At 48.1% G+C, this 15,579-nt stretch overlaps 1 protein-coding gene across 1 annotated transcript in view; it reads right to left on the reverse strand.

Annotated features, from left to right (window-relative positions):
• Window positions 1-1,925: 1,925 nt before the first annotated feature.
• The window catches only part of MGMT (O-6-methylguanine-DNA methyltransferase), a 191,640-nt gene continuing 177,986 nt past the window's right edge, over window positions 1,926-15,579 (reverse strand). The window contains exons 7-9 of the mRNA XM_009892745.1: window positions 12,000-12,150; window positions 10,623-10,786; window positions 1,926-2,294 (exon numbers count right to left, since the gene is read on the reverse strand). Of these exons, the coding sequence (XP_009891047.1) occupies window positions 1,926-2,294; window positions 10,623-10,786; window positions 12,000-12,150 (684 nt within the window). The remainder of the gene's footprint in view (window positions 2,295-10,622; window positions 10,787-11,999; window positions 12,151-15,579) is intronic.

The following is a 15,579-nucleotide window of genomic DNA, read 5'->3' on the forward strand; positions in this document are numbered from 1 at the left end:
CTTTCCATCTTCATCCGCTTCTTGTCGGCGGCGGGGGGGCAGAAAAGAGGGTTTAGAAATCTTACAAGCCCCAAGATGATGAGGGGACTGAAAAATAAAGATGTCTTATGAGTAAAGGGTGAGGGACTTGGGGCATTTTTGACAGGATGCCCATGAGGCAGCAATGTGCCCTGGTGGCCAAGAAGGCCAATGGCATCCTGGGGGGCATCAAGCAGAGCGTGGCCAGCAGGTGGAGGGAGGTCATCCTCCCCCTCTGCTCTGCCCTGGGGAGGCCACATCTGGAGCGCTGTGTCCAGTTCGGGGCTCCCCGGGTCAAGAAGGACTGGGAACTGCTGGAGAGGGTCCAGCAAAGGGCAACAAAGATGATTAGGGGACTGGAGCATCTCTCTGCTGAGGAAAGGCTGAGGGACGTGGGGCTGTTCAGTCTGGAGAGGAGAAGACTGAGGGGGATCTCATCAACGCTGATCAATCCCCAAAGGGAGGGTGCCGGGGGGTGGGAACAGTCTGTTTCCAGTGGTGCCCAGTGACAGGACAAGAGGGAACGGGCACAAACGTGACCATGGGCAGTTCCATCTCCACCTGAGGAGGGCCTTCTCTGCTGTGAGGGCGGCAGAGCAGTGGCAGAGGCTGCCCAGAGAGGTGGGGGAGTCTCCCCCTCTGGAGCCATCCCAAACCCGCCTGGACGCCGTCCTGTGCCACTGCTGGAGGTGCCCCTGCTCTGGTGGGGGGTGGGATGGGGGAGCTCCAGAGGGACCTTCCAGCCCTCACCAGTCTGGGATGCTGTGTGAAGTTGAGGTGGGGAGTATAATTAAACGTTAAATATAAATGTTTTGGTGTGAAGGCAGTTGGTTTTTTGGAGCGCCGCCCAGCACATCCCCCCGCTGCCGCCAGCTGGGTCCCCCATGCGGCACAGCCCTCCCCGGGGACCCCCTCGCCGGGGTGCGCGTCCTGGGTCGAGGCATGTTTGCCAACGGCCCAACTTCATTAGAAACCCATCACGTCCGCCGGGCCGCCCTGTGACAGGCCGGGAGCCGCCAGCATTTGTTGTCTTAATGCACAAGTACTCGGGGACTGAACTGATAAGGAAAAAACTGTTCGGAATCTGCTGAACTACACGCTTAGGGTGGCACGGACCCGCGCAATATTGAAAATCAATAGTCACGTGGCGGTTTAAAGGTTAGAGGTCTCCGGAATTAACTTTCTAGTACTAAATTACCAGCCCTTGGGTTTTTTTTTTTTAGTTTGTTTGTGTATTTATTTATTTATTTCCCATCTTGCAGCGACTGGAGAGACGCATTGACTTTGAAGACGCATCGCTTGCACCTCGCTTGCGCTCGAAGCGAAGGAAAAAAGCAGCAAAACCTTTCAATACTTGGCGTGACGATTTAAATAGTAAAGTATTTCTCATGAGCAAATTCAGATGGAGTCAGAAGACATACAGCAATGTCAAATACGGCAACGGAGCCGTGAGCATGATTAGTGGCCTGAAAATGAAAATACAGCTCGAGTCTTTTAACTCACATCCTCTACAGTGCCTGTGCTTGTACGATGTGTAATATTTAAATTAATTCATGCTTTATTTTTATCAACATTTAGAAAATGTGAAGTAACAGTGTTACTTGAACTATTTATTCATTAGGAATGAACAAACAAATATTGTCACAAATAAACTGAACGTCTAGAGTCGAGGCCTGTGCAGGCTTGCCCTTTGCTTTTCACCCGTGAGCACTGCGCCGCGTGTAGGTACTCACATGTGGAAGCACCTTCATGACGGGTTTTCAGCTTCCCTCCCTGCAGGTACCGCAAAAAACCAAATCTTTCTTTTTTTTTTTATTTCATTGAACAGATTTCTTATTTAATTTTTTTTTTTTCCATTTCCCTTCCCCTTGTTTTCACTCCCCGAGCTCCACCGGCAGCTTTGCATTTCAACATCGGATAGTTGCACCCCGGGTGAGTCTGCACCAGAAGGGCTGGCAGGGCGCCGGGTCCCGGTGGTCCACCCAAGCCAACACCTTTGGGCGCTTGGCAGATCCCCTGGGGGACAACCTGGGGGGTTGGCCATTACCCATCTGTACGTGTCCCAGCTCCGGCGGGGCTATCGGCAGCAGCGTCCGTGTAGGGGGGGTTGGGGCTCCCCGGGATGCTTCACAGCCACCTCTCCGCAGGAGCATCCCCGTGGGCAGGGGCAGCCCCGGGCTTTGCTCCGCTTTGCGCTGGCTGTCCACCCTGGGTGACCGCGTTGAAGGGAGATCCAAAGCGCCCACCAAGGCTTTGAAGTAGCGGGTTAAGGAGACCTGGCAGCAAAAAAAAAAAACCCAAAAAACCCAACTTCCAGGAGTTTTAGACACTGCTAAAGTTTTTTCTTTCTGGGTCACAGACACTTCTCCAAAGCCTTATTTCTAGAAATACTCAGCTGGTTTAAGATTTATTGACTGTGTGCAGCTTAAATTTGATTTTCTCTTATCACAGTGTAACCGTACATGTGTGCACCATCCCAGCTGGGAAGGGGCAGCCAGACGCTTGTGGGACCAGTTTGACCAGCTGGGCTGTGGGATGGTGTCTGTGCCATGGCCGGTGTGGTTTGGTGTGCCCGGCACCATCCTGCCCGGGTCACGGGCAGCGCTGGGAACCCAACGGAGTGAGCGGTGGCACGTGGAGAAGGACACGCGCCGTTGGACCTACCAACGGGTGAAACCCGGCGCGTACTTTTCAGAAGTATTTGTGCGCACTAAACATCATCACCTCAACATACGCAGAAATGAAGTCCAAAATACGGGGGGAAAAATCTGAGATAACCACTCACGCCTCATTACTGAACTAAACAAAGAAACAAAACCAAACCCAAATGACACACTGTAATATTTTGCCAAGTCTCTCATTTTAAAAAATGAATTGTGAACTTAACCTTTTCGGCTGTGGCATTTCTGGGCTCTCTGCTAACAAGTGTCAGATCCACCCCTGCCATCGGCGCCTCCAATCTGCTCATGTCCAGGTGCCCTCCACCACCTTCGACTCCAACACGAAGGGAGCCACCACACCACAGGGACGCTCCCCAAAATTTCCCCTCGGGCACACGCTGCGTTTTGATAGACAAACTCACAGGACGAAGACCAACTTGTAACCACTAAAATAAAAACCTGCTGCTGAGCGTCTGGTTGGACACCGTCTCAGGCGATACTTAAGCACGTACACAATTTTAGCCGTGCGAAGAGCCCTACTCACTCAGTACGGGATTCACAGACCCACACATTCATACATAAATGGGGTTATATCAAGGCATAAACCAGAAAAATCTTCCTCTGTTCATCTGCTATCATAAACTTTTGATTGGACAGTGTGTACGTTATATTACGGATAAAAGTTTCTGGCTGAGTTTTTCTTCGGTTACTGTATTTATACAAACCTACAGATTACTGTCGCCTAAGGAAGAGCCAGCACTGTTACGGGTGATTTTTTTGTGCAAAAAAAGAGCTAGAATTTTAAAAACATTACTTTAAAGCATAGCTTGAACTAACATTTTCTGGTTTGTACATACGCAAAATAATCCTATAGAAATGTTAAGATTTGTTTTCCATAACCGTCATTCTTAACTAGTGCACAATTACCTTTATGTTTATTTCTATCAGCAATCTTATTAATTCCCATACTACTTCTGGACAATGCTTGCACTACAGAAGTAATTTTAATTGAACATTTATTAAAATAAATGCTTTGTCAGGATATACCCACTCCATCTGGCTGCACTGGACAGGCATTATTTCCTGGACGCGTCTGCTTTATACAACGTCTTCTCCCACAGCTCTCGCTGACGACCAGAGATGATGATTAGATTGCTGTGGGTTTTGCTCGGCAGTGTTTTCTGCCGCAGCCCTTTCTGTCTCGCGGACATTAGCTTACATGCACACTCTCCGCAGGACTCTTCCTCTTCTGCCGCACAGAATAGGGTTTATTCTGCAAGGAGATCGTTAGCCCACCAATCTGACGAAAGGCAGAGACCTTCTATAAATAACCCACCCCGCAAGGCTGGATGGCCTCTATATTTTTATTTTTTATTTTTTTTTTTAATGTATATCCATGCTCACAATGGCAGAGCTAAGAGTTTTGATGAGAAATAAAATATGAACCAAGTTCGCCAGCGTTAAATTTCCACCCTTGAAAATAAAACCAGACAAGCTTTCCCCTCTCTCCCTCCTCACAGCAGTCACCCGCTGACAACCAGATTCTGGCCACCATAAAGCTCTTTTTTAGCACACTTGCTCACTTAGCAGCCAAACATTATTTTGATTGCTGGCATCACCAACAAACACAAAACAAACAGGAGACGCGCAGCATTAAAAAAACCCGGAAGCATTGTGCAGTTAATCCTCCATTCACCGTCCTATCAAAGGACTTTTTTGTTACTTTTTGCCGTGATTCATCTTAATGAAAGCCACGATTTTTAACAGCATATCTCCTTCAACCCAAACCCGGCACACGCGCTTCCCTCTCCGGCCAGACCACGGGAGATTTAAAGCTGTTACCGCTCACAATAGGGGAAGTGGTGTTTTCTGGAACTTCAGAAGGTAAATTAATATTCACTAAACTGCTTGGGGTTTGTTTTTTTCTCATCAAAAGCCTCTATGGTCTCTCGAATGGTAATTGCAAACACTGCACCTCCCCTCCGCCCCCCAACTTTTTAAATTTCTTTGCTGTGCGCTGGTCATTTGTCACTCTTTCTTTGACAGCCTTGAGCACGTACTTCATTAGTGGTTTTGGGGAGGTCCTTATGTTTTTTTAGCATTTCTGCTCTGTGTAAAAGTGCCTTGAGACAACCAGGAGCTCCCCGCAGGCTGGTGCGGTGCCTACCAATGCTTGTGCAAGGCGGAAGGACCACCCGATATTCCGCACTTCCAGCGGCATGGGGAGCGGTGAGCGTTGCACGAGATGGGGGCCCTCCCTCTTCCCAAGGATGGCACATCTCCTCTCGCAGGAATACGGTATCTCAACAATTCCCAGGGACCTCTCACACCAAGAAATTGAAGTTCTTGTGGCCTTCGTTATGATATTCCAAGCAGGTCCACCACAGGGAATTGAGCAACCAGATCATTTTCGCATGTTGTTTTCTGGTTTTAGGGTTGCTCGTATTGGTGGGAACCTCCCACAAGTGAGGCAAAATATTTAGTATCGAAAGAATATTTTGAGTCAGCTCAATAGCTCTAAGCTGGCTATCAAGTCCCAGACACAGCTCAATGGCCACGGCATCGTGGAATCGCTTTGAAACAAACATATATGAATTATTTTGGGATTCCAGATAAGGGTAAAGAATAAATAAAGATTGTACACCCCCCTCTCCCCCCTCAGAAGTACCCTGACTTGCTAAGAAGCACTGTCCCGGGGAGGGTAACTCTGCAGTTTCCTTTCTTAAGGCTAGAACAGCAAAATTTTAGAAAGTTTTTGTTCAGGACATATCTAATCCCCATCTTTGCTTTAGCTACAATTTCCACAGGGTTGGGTCAGACCTTTTCTTGATAGACGGATGTATCTTCAAAAAATGAACATAAACACAATGGTAGTCTGTAAATGAAGCTGCATTTCTTTGCAGGAGGAAAACCATAAAGTCATATTTAAAAGGAATTTATTGAAAGCTTCAACCATGGCCAACTGATACCAGAACATACGGCACAGTGTAACGCCATGATATCTCTGAAGGCTGAAGAAGCTTTCAAGGGCTTTTAAACCTTTGCAGATGATTGGGATGTTGCAGGTCCAAAAGCAGAAATGAAAACTGAGTAGCAGAGCACCACATCTAAACCCCAGAGGTCGCGGTCCCCAGTGGACACTTCCCATTGCTTTCAAACACTTAGCTCAAACCCAGAGAGGACCGTGTGAAGAAGGCGACTCAGATGATAAAGGAAACGTTGGGATGATGGGTGATGTGAAGGAAGATGTGAAATTTGTCTTACAAAAAACAAATGGTTGTGGTGGATACCTAGCACAGACATCATCCAAACCCAGGGATTCGACAGGGACCAGAATTAACTTCCAGGAACTTCAAAGTAAGACCCAAGCGTAAGCTTGGAGTTGTTTGATATTCCAGGATAACCTGTATATCCCTAATAACTGACCTCTGAGCACATTGGTTATGTATCATTCTGCAGAGCATTTGAGATTCCGAGGATTTAATTTGAAAATGACATAATAATCTTAATTTAACAGAATGTCTTCGTTCATGGAAGGTGCATGGCGTTGAATCAACAAGCAGTCAATGTATTTGGTTTATTGACGTCTGTTGTCAGGCAGTGAGGACTGTGACTCAGAGGCACTTAGCACACACTGGATTTTTTCTTCTTCTGAAAGCTTTTCTGCAAAATATGGTTAGAGTTGCTCCCTGTCCAAGGAGTTAATGAACTCACTATAAAAACTTGACATTAATTACTCTTCCGTCTGTGACAGCAATAATGAGGGCTAGTTCTTCCTCAAAGAAGTATAGACAAACATGACTTTATAATTACACTTTCCTTAATAACTGATTGATACATTTGCTGGTCATCAAGTTACAAAAATGAGTTTTGAGAGCAGATGACGGTGAGGTCTGGGTTGAGACCCAGATGGAGAAGGTCTTCGAGCTTGAGGACGTTCAGATCTGAGAACGGGGCTCAGGGCCATCGCTGGGTTTGGTTCACAAGGTGCACATTAAGCTTCTAGTAGGGTCCACGTCCTCATCCAGCTTCTCTGCAGAGTAGTGGGTTAGAACAAGGGCTCCCATAGCCTAACCCCGGCCCTGTCCCGATCTCTCCCAGCCCCAGGAGGCTACACCAGCACGACCTGGATCCTGGGACCTTCTTCTGAAAGGTGCCACCACACCATACAAAGGACCTACCTCGAGGTTTGCTGCCTGGCTCAGCAGTGTCGGCAGACGGGTGGAGATTTGTCCAGGAGCCTCTAAGGCACAGGCAGGTAATCAATCAAGGAGTACAACAAACCACAGGGGTTTTATGGTTGACCATGTAATACAGAAATAAAGTTGGGCAAAACTTATACGCAGTTTCAGCCTGCGTATGGCAAACACCTTGAATCACAAAACCCGCTGGCTTATTTTACAAACAGGAAAGGCTTCCCGCTTAAAAGGTTAGACAGAAATTTAAAAGGTAACTTGCAATGAAAGTCAAGTTGTGGAGAGAGGGGAAAAAAAAAAAAAAAAAAAAGAAAGAATCCAAGAGGAATCCCTGAGGGGAGGAGGGAGCACAGCAATGTGACCATCAGGTGCTCAGGTGTCAAGAACTGATGATCTGCCCGTCATAATTAAAGAGAGAGACTTGAAAAAAATCTCAGGGAACCAGGAGATGCCAGGAAAACTTCAGTGGAGTGGTAGCTTTTTGCTCAGACAATGGGGAACGAGGAGGAGAGGAGTCAGTAAGAGGCGGTTCACAGAGGAACAGCTATCCTGAGCTGACAAAACTTCCCGGGCTCTGCGCTCGACCTGTGATTAATCGCACAGACACCCAAAGCACCGGCTGCGACCAGGAGCCATCCTCCTAATGCATGTCACAAACTTCATAATTCCACTTGGAACGAGACAACAGCAAGTTAAATTCCTGGATCACTGTCACCGTGTCACTTACAGAAGAAGTTGCACCGGGGAACAGTTGGCGATTGGAGTAATTTGAATGGAAATGTCAGTTTTCACAACCTATGATTTGAGGTAAGTGCCCTGCTATTATACAGCAGCTCTGTCAAGCAGCCGGGGCTGAGTGCACGCCGCCACCTCCTCTTGGCAAAAGCATCCTCTTCCCCGCAACCCATCGCACCGAAAACCTCCCATTCTCCTCTCTGCAGCACCCGTTGTGACCCCAGCGAAGAACAGCTCACGCAGACGAACCTTCGCTGTGTCTTCCCACATCCCGGCCTGATTTTAATTCTAATTTTGTATTCCGTTCAAAGGTATGTGTTTCAAAACCACACAGAAACAGGGAGCCGTTTCTGAATAAATCGATTAATCGAGATTCGCATTGACCTCTGGGCAGGTTTCGTCTGACTAAGGACTTCAGAATACGGTCAATATGTCTTACTGCTAAATACTTGCAGAAGTTGCTACATAAGGTTGTACACATCCTACACACATCTGTGACAGATCCAGTCAATTCCCTGCGCTGTACGGGGGGGGAAAATACTTGCTGTGCAGAAGTGCCGTGGTTTTGTCTCGTACCTGCCCTTCAGTAACACCTTTATATATGTTATATATGTCTTTATTCAGGTATTTTGGTATGTGAAAGGAAATGCATCCAGCGCACAACTTGCGCACCGATTCGCCTCGACTGATACAGAAGGAAATCAAGTTAAACCAGCCCGGCTATCACAGAGAGGAGCTCTCAAATGTTTAACTTCAATCAGTTAGACATCAATTCCAACCATATTGATCTAGAAGCACCCAAACACAGTATCCCCCAAGTTTAACTAAATCACAGCCTTCACAAAACCAGAATAAATGCATGCGCAGACCCGACCTAAAAGCAATAGGAAATAAAAGCAGGAAACGCTGGCTATGAGTAACACAGCTCGCAGAAGGATGGCAAGAAAAGGGCAGCTATACAGAAGGGGAAGGCTGTCGTGGGAGACGCGGGGCACCGTTGCCAGACCAAAGAACAACCTGTGGGGTTGAGAACAACTCGGAGCTGAGCCCAGCGCCTTCGCAAACCAGCCGTGCTGCGGTGTTACTACCTTATCCATCCCTGGAGGTGTTCATGGCCAGGTTGGACGGGGCTTGGAGCAACCTGGGCTGGTGGGAGGTGTCCCTGCCCGGGGCAGGGGGTGGAACGAGATGGTCTTCAAGGTCCCTTCCAACCCAAACCATTCTGTGATTCTATGGTTCTACGTTTATCTGCGCCCGCCAGCCAGCCTGCACAGGAAAGGATCTCACAGCCAGATGTCACGCAGGCAAAGTAGTCCAACATCTGCGGTTTGAAAAAAAGAAAGGAGAAATAATTGACCCGAGAGATCTTTTCTGGCCTCTGGACGAGCTCACTGAGCGCCAGGAGATGCGCTTGGTCGAGCTCTAGCACTGGGAAGCAGCGATGGGGTAAGTGGCTTTTAGGGGTTTCCCCTCCTCGGACGAGCAGGTTGCTCGATTTTATAAGAAATAAAAAAATCTTGTCGTTCAAAAGAAGAGATGGGGCAGGAAGATGCTTGGACTTTGCTATCCTCTATATGCAGAGGATGGTAAAGAAACTATTACACAGTTTATACACTGCCCGTGGTGCGCACTGACATTGGGGTATCTCCAGGCAAAGTGAAGCACAATTACTACTATTATTTTTACTTTGAAGGGAGTGGCTTACTGAATCAGTAAATACAGTGTTTTTTTTTATTTTTCTTTTATGCCAAACAATAAATACAGCGGGAGAAAAAATGCATCGAGAAAATGTGAAGTGAAAGAACTGGAAAACAAGCCAAATTTAGATTTTTTGCCTGCAGGATAATTGACAAACCGAGAAGCTTCCCTGGCTTCAAAACAGCTACTTAGATCGCAGGTGGTTGTTTTCTTAAAGGGTAAAAAGCAAAAGCTCTATCTCTTTTTACGGTATCCTTTTCAGGCATCCTACTCCGCCGCAGCCACCAGGCTTTTATGCGTGCCCAGGCAGCAGAGGCTGGATCCTGCTGCAACACTCTGTTGGACTATAAACCAATGATATTTGCTTTACCTGTGCACTATCTTCCATGGAACAAAACAACATTTACATCTGGGATCAATTTGCTTGAAATTAAAGTGCAGCTGCTATATCTCTTCTGCATCAAAAGTATAGTGTTAAGGCTATAACGTACAGACAGTTACACATTACTTTGCATTGTAATATTTAGATTTGTGTCATTTTCCATCTGAAGTAAAAAGCGTCTTTAAATAAATGAGTGATCTTATACTACATATTTTATGGGCTGTGTACTCAGCAAGATATATCTACATTTGCAATGTGCACATACTCATCTCCAGTTTCAAACTACGTATTTAGACCTTGAATTTTAATGCTTAAATGAAAACACGGTGTAGGAATAATTTGGACTGTGCACTCAGAAAAGTTCTGCCGTGTTTGTACAGGAGGGCTGGAGGAGTCCAGTAGCATTCTTGGGTAAAACATGAGCTTTTCCAGTTCATTACTGGGGATCCTTTCCCCCTCCCCAGTGCTCTCTCGCCACAGCCCGCCCTTTAACGCCGGGATGCCCGAGCCGTTGGATGAGGTTGACCCTGGCAGCCCACCACCACCCCAATGTCATCAGCATACATATGACCCGTACAAACAGAGGACTGCACGTGGCTCCTGTTATTTACACAGAAACCACTGCAAACGCACCCAAAGAGGGACCACGAGTTCGGTACCTGTGAAGCAGTGACCGCAGCTGTGGAGTGCGGCCGTGCCGGGTGGGACCGGGCTCTGGAGCGCGGCCCTGAGGTTACCTCCTGCTGCTTGCCTCTTCTGGAGGTGCGTCACCCAGCACCCACGCTGATGGACCCACCACGTAGCACTCTGCAGCACCTCAACAGGTGACTTGGCAGGAGACGGTGGTATTTATCACCTTATCATCTGAAACGACGTCCTCCAGCTGCGGGTTTGGCTCTGCACCGTGTGGCCGTGGGCAGGAACCACCATTACCTGGTCATCTGGAGCAGCTGTTTCTTTCATGTTTTGCTCGTTGTCATCAGAAGCCTCCACCTCCAGAGGCGTCCTGCCATGCTGCTGGTGCCTTGGGACCTCCAGCGATGGGTGAGGAACTTGCACGGGGCCCATGAGGATGTTCACCGCGGGGACAGAGCCTACTGGTGAATGAACAGATAGGACATTTCCTGTTACTTTTAGATATTACTTATCCGCATATAAAGGCCCACATTTGTTGGCATTAAACGGCAAAAGGCCGCTGGCAACGCACAACTACAACACACCATTTTCTGAAGGCTGGGGACAATTTGGCTTCAAGGTTTCCAGCCAGTTGTACCCGACACTGCTGCCTCTCAGAGTGTAAGGCTCTACATTTTAATTCCTCCCCAGATTACCAAATTCAAGTCTGATTGACTGCTGACAATCAAACATTGCAATTGGCAGAAGGATGTAGGAAATATAATGCACTCCAACCCCCATAATTAAGCAATTGTTTGAAAAAAAGTTTTGGTGCTCTCTAAGAGTTCTGGGGGCTTTTTCCCAGGGCTGTGCTGTACCCCCAAATCTCAGGCAAATGGCAAGAGCCATTCAAAAATAATAAAATTTCCTTCTGAAACCAATGCTATTAACCTGCTTTTGCTTTCCAAAAGAAAAAAAAAAAAACAAAACAACCAAAAATGAGCTATGTGACACTGGAAAGAGGAATAGAATCTGAATTTTCATAGAATTTCCCCCTATAGTTTCCAAACAGAATTTTTCCAGTTTTCCACAGAAAATGGTCTCTATGGTTTAAAAAGCACATCTAACTCCACAATTCTCATATTGTTTTACTGCCAATGGCAAGAAACAATTCAAGAGAAAGCCCACGAAAACAACTGTCCGGGATAACAGCTACAGCGCACATAGCAGGGCAATTTAGTGAAATCAAGATCAATGGTTATGTAGGTCATTTCCAACACAGGGTATTCTACCTTAAAGCGTAGCGCATTGGTTGAGACGAAAAATGGAAGTGCAACATTTTCAAGCTATCATTTCCTCCCAACAGCCGCAATATTTTGTGTTTTGGTGAAGATGAATCAGACATTTATTTTTGCAGCAGTCATGCATGCGCTGCAGCCCCCGTTGCGCACCACTCAAACTGGCAGCACAGGAACCCCGGCAGATAACACGCTGTAGGACCTCAACATCTTCTGCTCCAGCTTTGGCAAAAAAAGAACTTTTCCAGCTCAATCCTGCAGTGGTTGACATAAGGACATAGGACTGTGAAAGAGAGGATGCCGCTCATCTAAAGGAGTCAGATTGTGTACCTGGACTTTATCCACTGCCTGGAGAAGAGAGACAACCAATTAGTCCAACACAGCTTCTTTGCCATACCCAGGTTGGAAAACAGATTGAAGGGGTCAAAAAATTCAGAAGGCTCCACATGATCTGACATTTGCCTTGTCAAAATTTTCTTGACAACCAGAAGGTTGGCGACAGTTTGCTGGTCATGAGGAGCGGCGGTACGGGAAGACTGATTACCGAGCTGGGGAACAAGAAACCGGTCAATTAACGGTCTGCTCGTTCTCAAAACAGTGATTTCTTCAATAACTCAGGGTGGTTTCAGTCTGCTCATTTTTAGAGGACAAACGCGCTGTAAAATAGTTGCTGGAGAATACAAACATTTCCTTAGTTTGCAGCCTCCCGATATCGCTTCTGCGGCTGCAGAGGTGATCTCCAATTCAAGCGATATTTGGAGGTTTAAACCTCATTCCAGTGCTGGCCTTTTCTCACTTAATCGCATTTGCACAACAATATCTGCTGCAAAATGCATCGGTGGTAGTTGAAGTGACTTTCACGAACACTATACCGGTTTCATTTCAATTTTTTTGCTTTTAATTCCCAGTTTGATTTGGGCTACATTAAATATAACTCTCCACAGAATTAACTCTTTGTCCGGGAAGTTTCTCAGCCTGCGATACGGGAGCGGACACTCATCTTCCATCACTCGTAGGGCGCCTTTAGTGTGCTCTGCACCCGCCCTGTGCCCACCCCGGTATTAGCGATCCCGCACAGACTCATTTGCCTTCAGCTCTTCTGTATATCTGTCAGATATTTTTGGTGTCTGATGTCTACTGCAAGGACAAACGGATGCAAAATACTGATGTAATTTTATAGATACAAATCATAACAGTTTTCTATTCATCGCCAGTATTCCTTGATGTAAACCCGTCTCTATGCTGCTGATCCATCACCGCCGCTGCGAGGGGCCGGGGCTCATCCTCCTCGCTTGCCCGGCCCTATCGCCTGGGGCAGAGAGAAAATAGAAAGTTCAATAGCCCTGAGAGCAGGTGTTGTGTATCCTAACAAAAATAGGACATTTTGGCAGGTAGAGGTTGAGATCCTCTACTGACCCACTTCTACTGGTCCTGCTCCAAACTGCAGGTACGGTGCTGTTGTGCCTCCTGAAGTGGCTGTATAGAACCATAGAATGGTTTGGGTTGGAAGGGACCTTGAAGACCATCCAGTCCCACCCCCTGCCCTGGGCAGGGACACCTCCCCCCAGCCCAGGTTGCTCCGGGCCCTGTCCAACCTGGCCTTGAACACCTCCAGGGATGGGGCAGCCATCTCTGGGCAACCTGTGCCAGTGCGCGGTGTCTCTGCTCTGTGAACGGTGCTCCGCTGAGGAGGGAGTTTAGGATGATTCTTTAAAAAACCCGCCCCAGCCCAAAGAAACCCTCCCATCAGGGGAAATCCAGCATCGGTCGGAGGTTTGGTCACAGCTTCTGGTGTGATCCCAACACGTGTGGTCTTCTCCCTCCGAGCTCGTTTATCCGGAGTAAGGCTGTGTTTCAGAAAGCCTTTTGAAGACACAACAGCTTTAGGAACTCGGCCCGGGGGGCTGTGTTAAGGACAACTTTCTGCGGGTTCTAGGTAAAACAAAAAAACCCCCATTTTCTCTCTCTTTCCTTAGCGCACAGCCCTGCTCTCGCTGGGTCCTGCCGAGCCCCCGATGTGACTTGTCCGGAGTCACCCCGGCAGCTGGGTCCACACGCGGGGACACGCTCGCTCCCATTTTCCTGCAAAGTACAGCGGTGGTCTATCGCGGCACCTCTCCTCGGCTCCAGGCGCTCCCCATCATTCTGCCGCAGGCAGCGCGGGCTCGCCGGGGACTGGGAGGGCACTGGGAAACACAACCCAGTCAAAGGGGGGAGGGGGGGGGAGAGGTGCAGGAGGTGGTGATTGCTTCCCCCCACCCCAGCGGGTGCTCAGGCATCACCCCTATTCCGGCTGGAGAACACAAAGTTCGTCATCTCGTCGTTTTAACGCTGGGTGTGAACGACGATCGGGTGCAACAGCTCACGCTGCAATATTCTATCAATTCTTAAAACCCTCTGAATCTCTGGAGGGTTCTACCTACGGGCACCCCAGGGCATGCACGCTTTGGGTGAAGCGCTACCCCAGGTCTCCTACGAGAAGATTACTTATAACTAAAAAGATAAGATGGTTTTGTGATTAGATTTTGCTGACGAGTGTTTTGTTCAGAAAGGGCAAAGGTTTGGTTTTGTTTTTTTTTTTTTTTCTGGGTATTACGAAGAAATCATTTCATCATATCACTTATTTTAACTATTGAAAGATGGCGGCTTGCCCATCGCCCCGTAAAATTAAACCTGCATTTAGGCATCATGCTGATGGCTCGACCCTCGGCATATAAAACGTGTTTGCTGAATAAAAGCAGAAATCAGGACTGTGTTTGAGGCTCACACCTTTAAAAATCCTGGGCCACAACCAACATTGAACTGCCGAGGAAAGCTCAGCCATGCTAGCAAAGTCAATAAATAAATGCAGTAATTTTTAAAGACATCACAATACAATGGTTTTCCCTCCTGCTTGCCAGAGTTTTAAAGACTGAAGTCAACTCCGGATGAAAACCCGCTCTGGATTCCCACTCCTGGCATCCTGCCCTCGTGCGGCGGGTGCTGCTGAGGGCTCAGCGGGGCCGTGCGGGCGAGATGGGGTCCAAACCACAGAGTGACTCCAATGGACTCCTTGGAGCTGAGACACGAGTTTTCTGTATGGAATTAGGTCATCTGGGTGTGCGCTGGAAAGTGAAAATCGCATCATCGCAAGGTCGCTCTTCCTGAGATAAAAGGGTTGCAGCTGTTTTTCTCGGTAACGACCATCAGTTCTGCACTTGGGGTCACGCTGAGGGTTACTTTAATTAAACATGGCGTCTATCAGCCCGTCTAACCTCAGTGGGTGCCTGAGGTGGGTTAACCCCCTTCCTCGAGGGCTGCCCGGGGCCGGGCTGGGCAGAGCCCCTGCTCCAGGCTCGACCCTCGGCTTCCTCGCGTGTTGAGCCCACACCGACTTGGTGAGCAAGAGCTCGGCTCCACGGTCCCTACGTGCAATTTGCAGCAATAATTTCAGCAAAAGAAGGGCAATGTCACATCAAATAATAGACCCTAGGTAATGCCGGCACGGGTCGGGACCGGCGGGCTCCGTGTGCTGCCCGGGCACCTCGCAGCATCCATGGCCGGGGAGGAGGTGATGGACCAGCGCCCGTTTTTCTGCGGGTTAGATGAAGATTGGTTAAGGAGAAGAGCTCAGGAGGAGCCCTCCACGCTCCAGGAACACTCCCTGAATCAAATAAAAAGCCCCGTTTAAAATAACTAAATAAGGCACTTAAAGAGGTTTTAAAAATTGATAACTAAACATACAGTACGGGATCGATCTTGATTACTGCCCAGGTGGAATTTTTGTCTTCTGGCTTTTTTCAATGAAAAAACCCCCAACGCCCCAACCCAGCCATTAATGAGAAACGTTAAAGGCTTGTTAACAACATCCTTTCATCAACCCAAGGCGCTGCCAGCGCCCCGCGCTCACGTCAATTTTCACCTTGCGGTCCAGCTACCGCATCTCGCCCCGCCGGCTGCGGCTGATGGAGCCCAGACCCCTTGCCCACCGCCGCCGC

Source organism: Charadrius vociferus, unplaced genomic scaffold, assembly GCF_000708025.1.
Source record: "Charadrius vociferus isolate BGI_N301 unplaced genomic scaffold, ASM70802v2 scaffold38, whole genome shotgun sequence".
Classification (NCBI taxonomy): Eukaryota; Metazoa; Chordata; class Aves; order Charadriiformes; family Charadriidae; genus Charadrius; species Charadrius vociferus.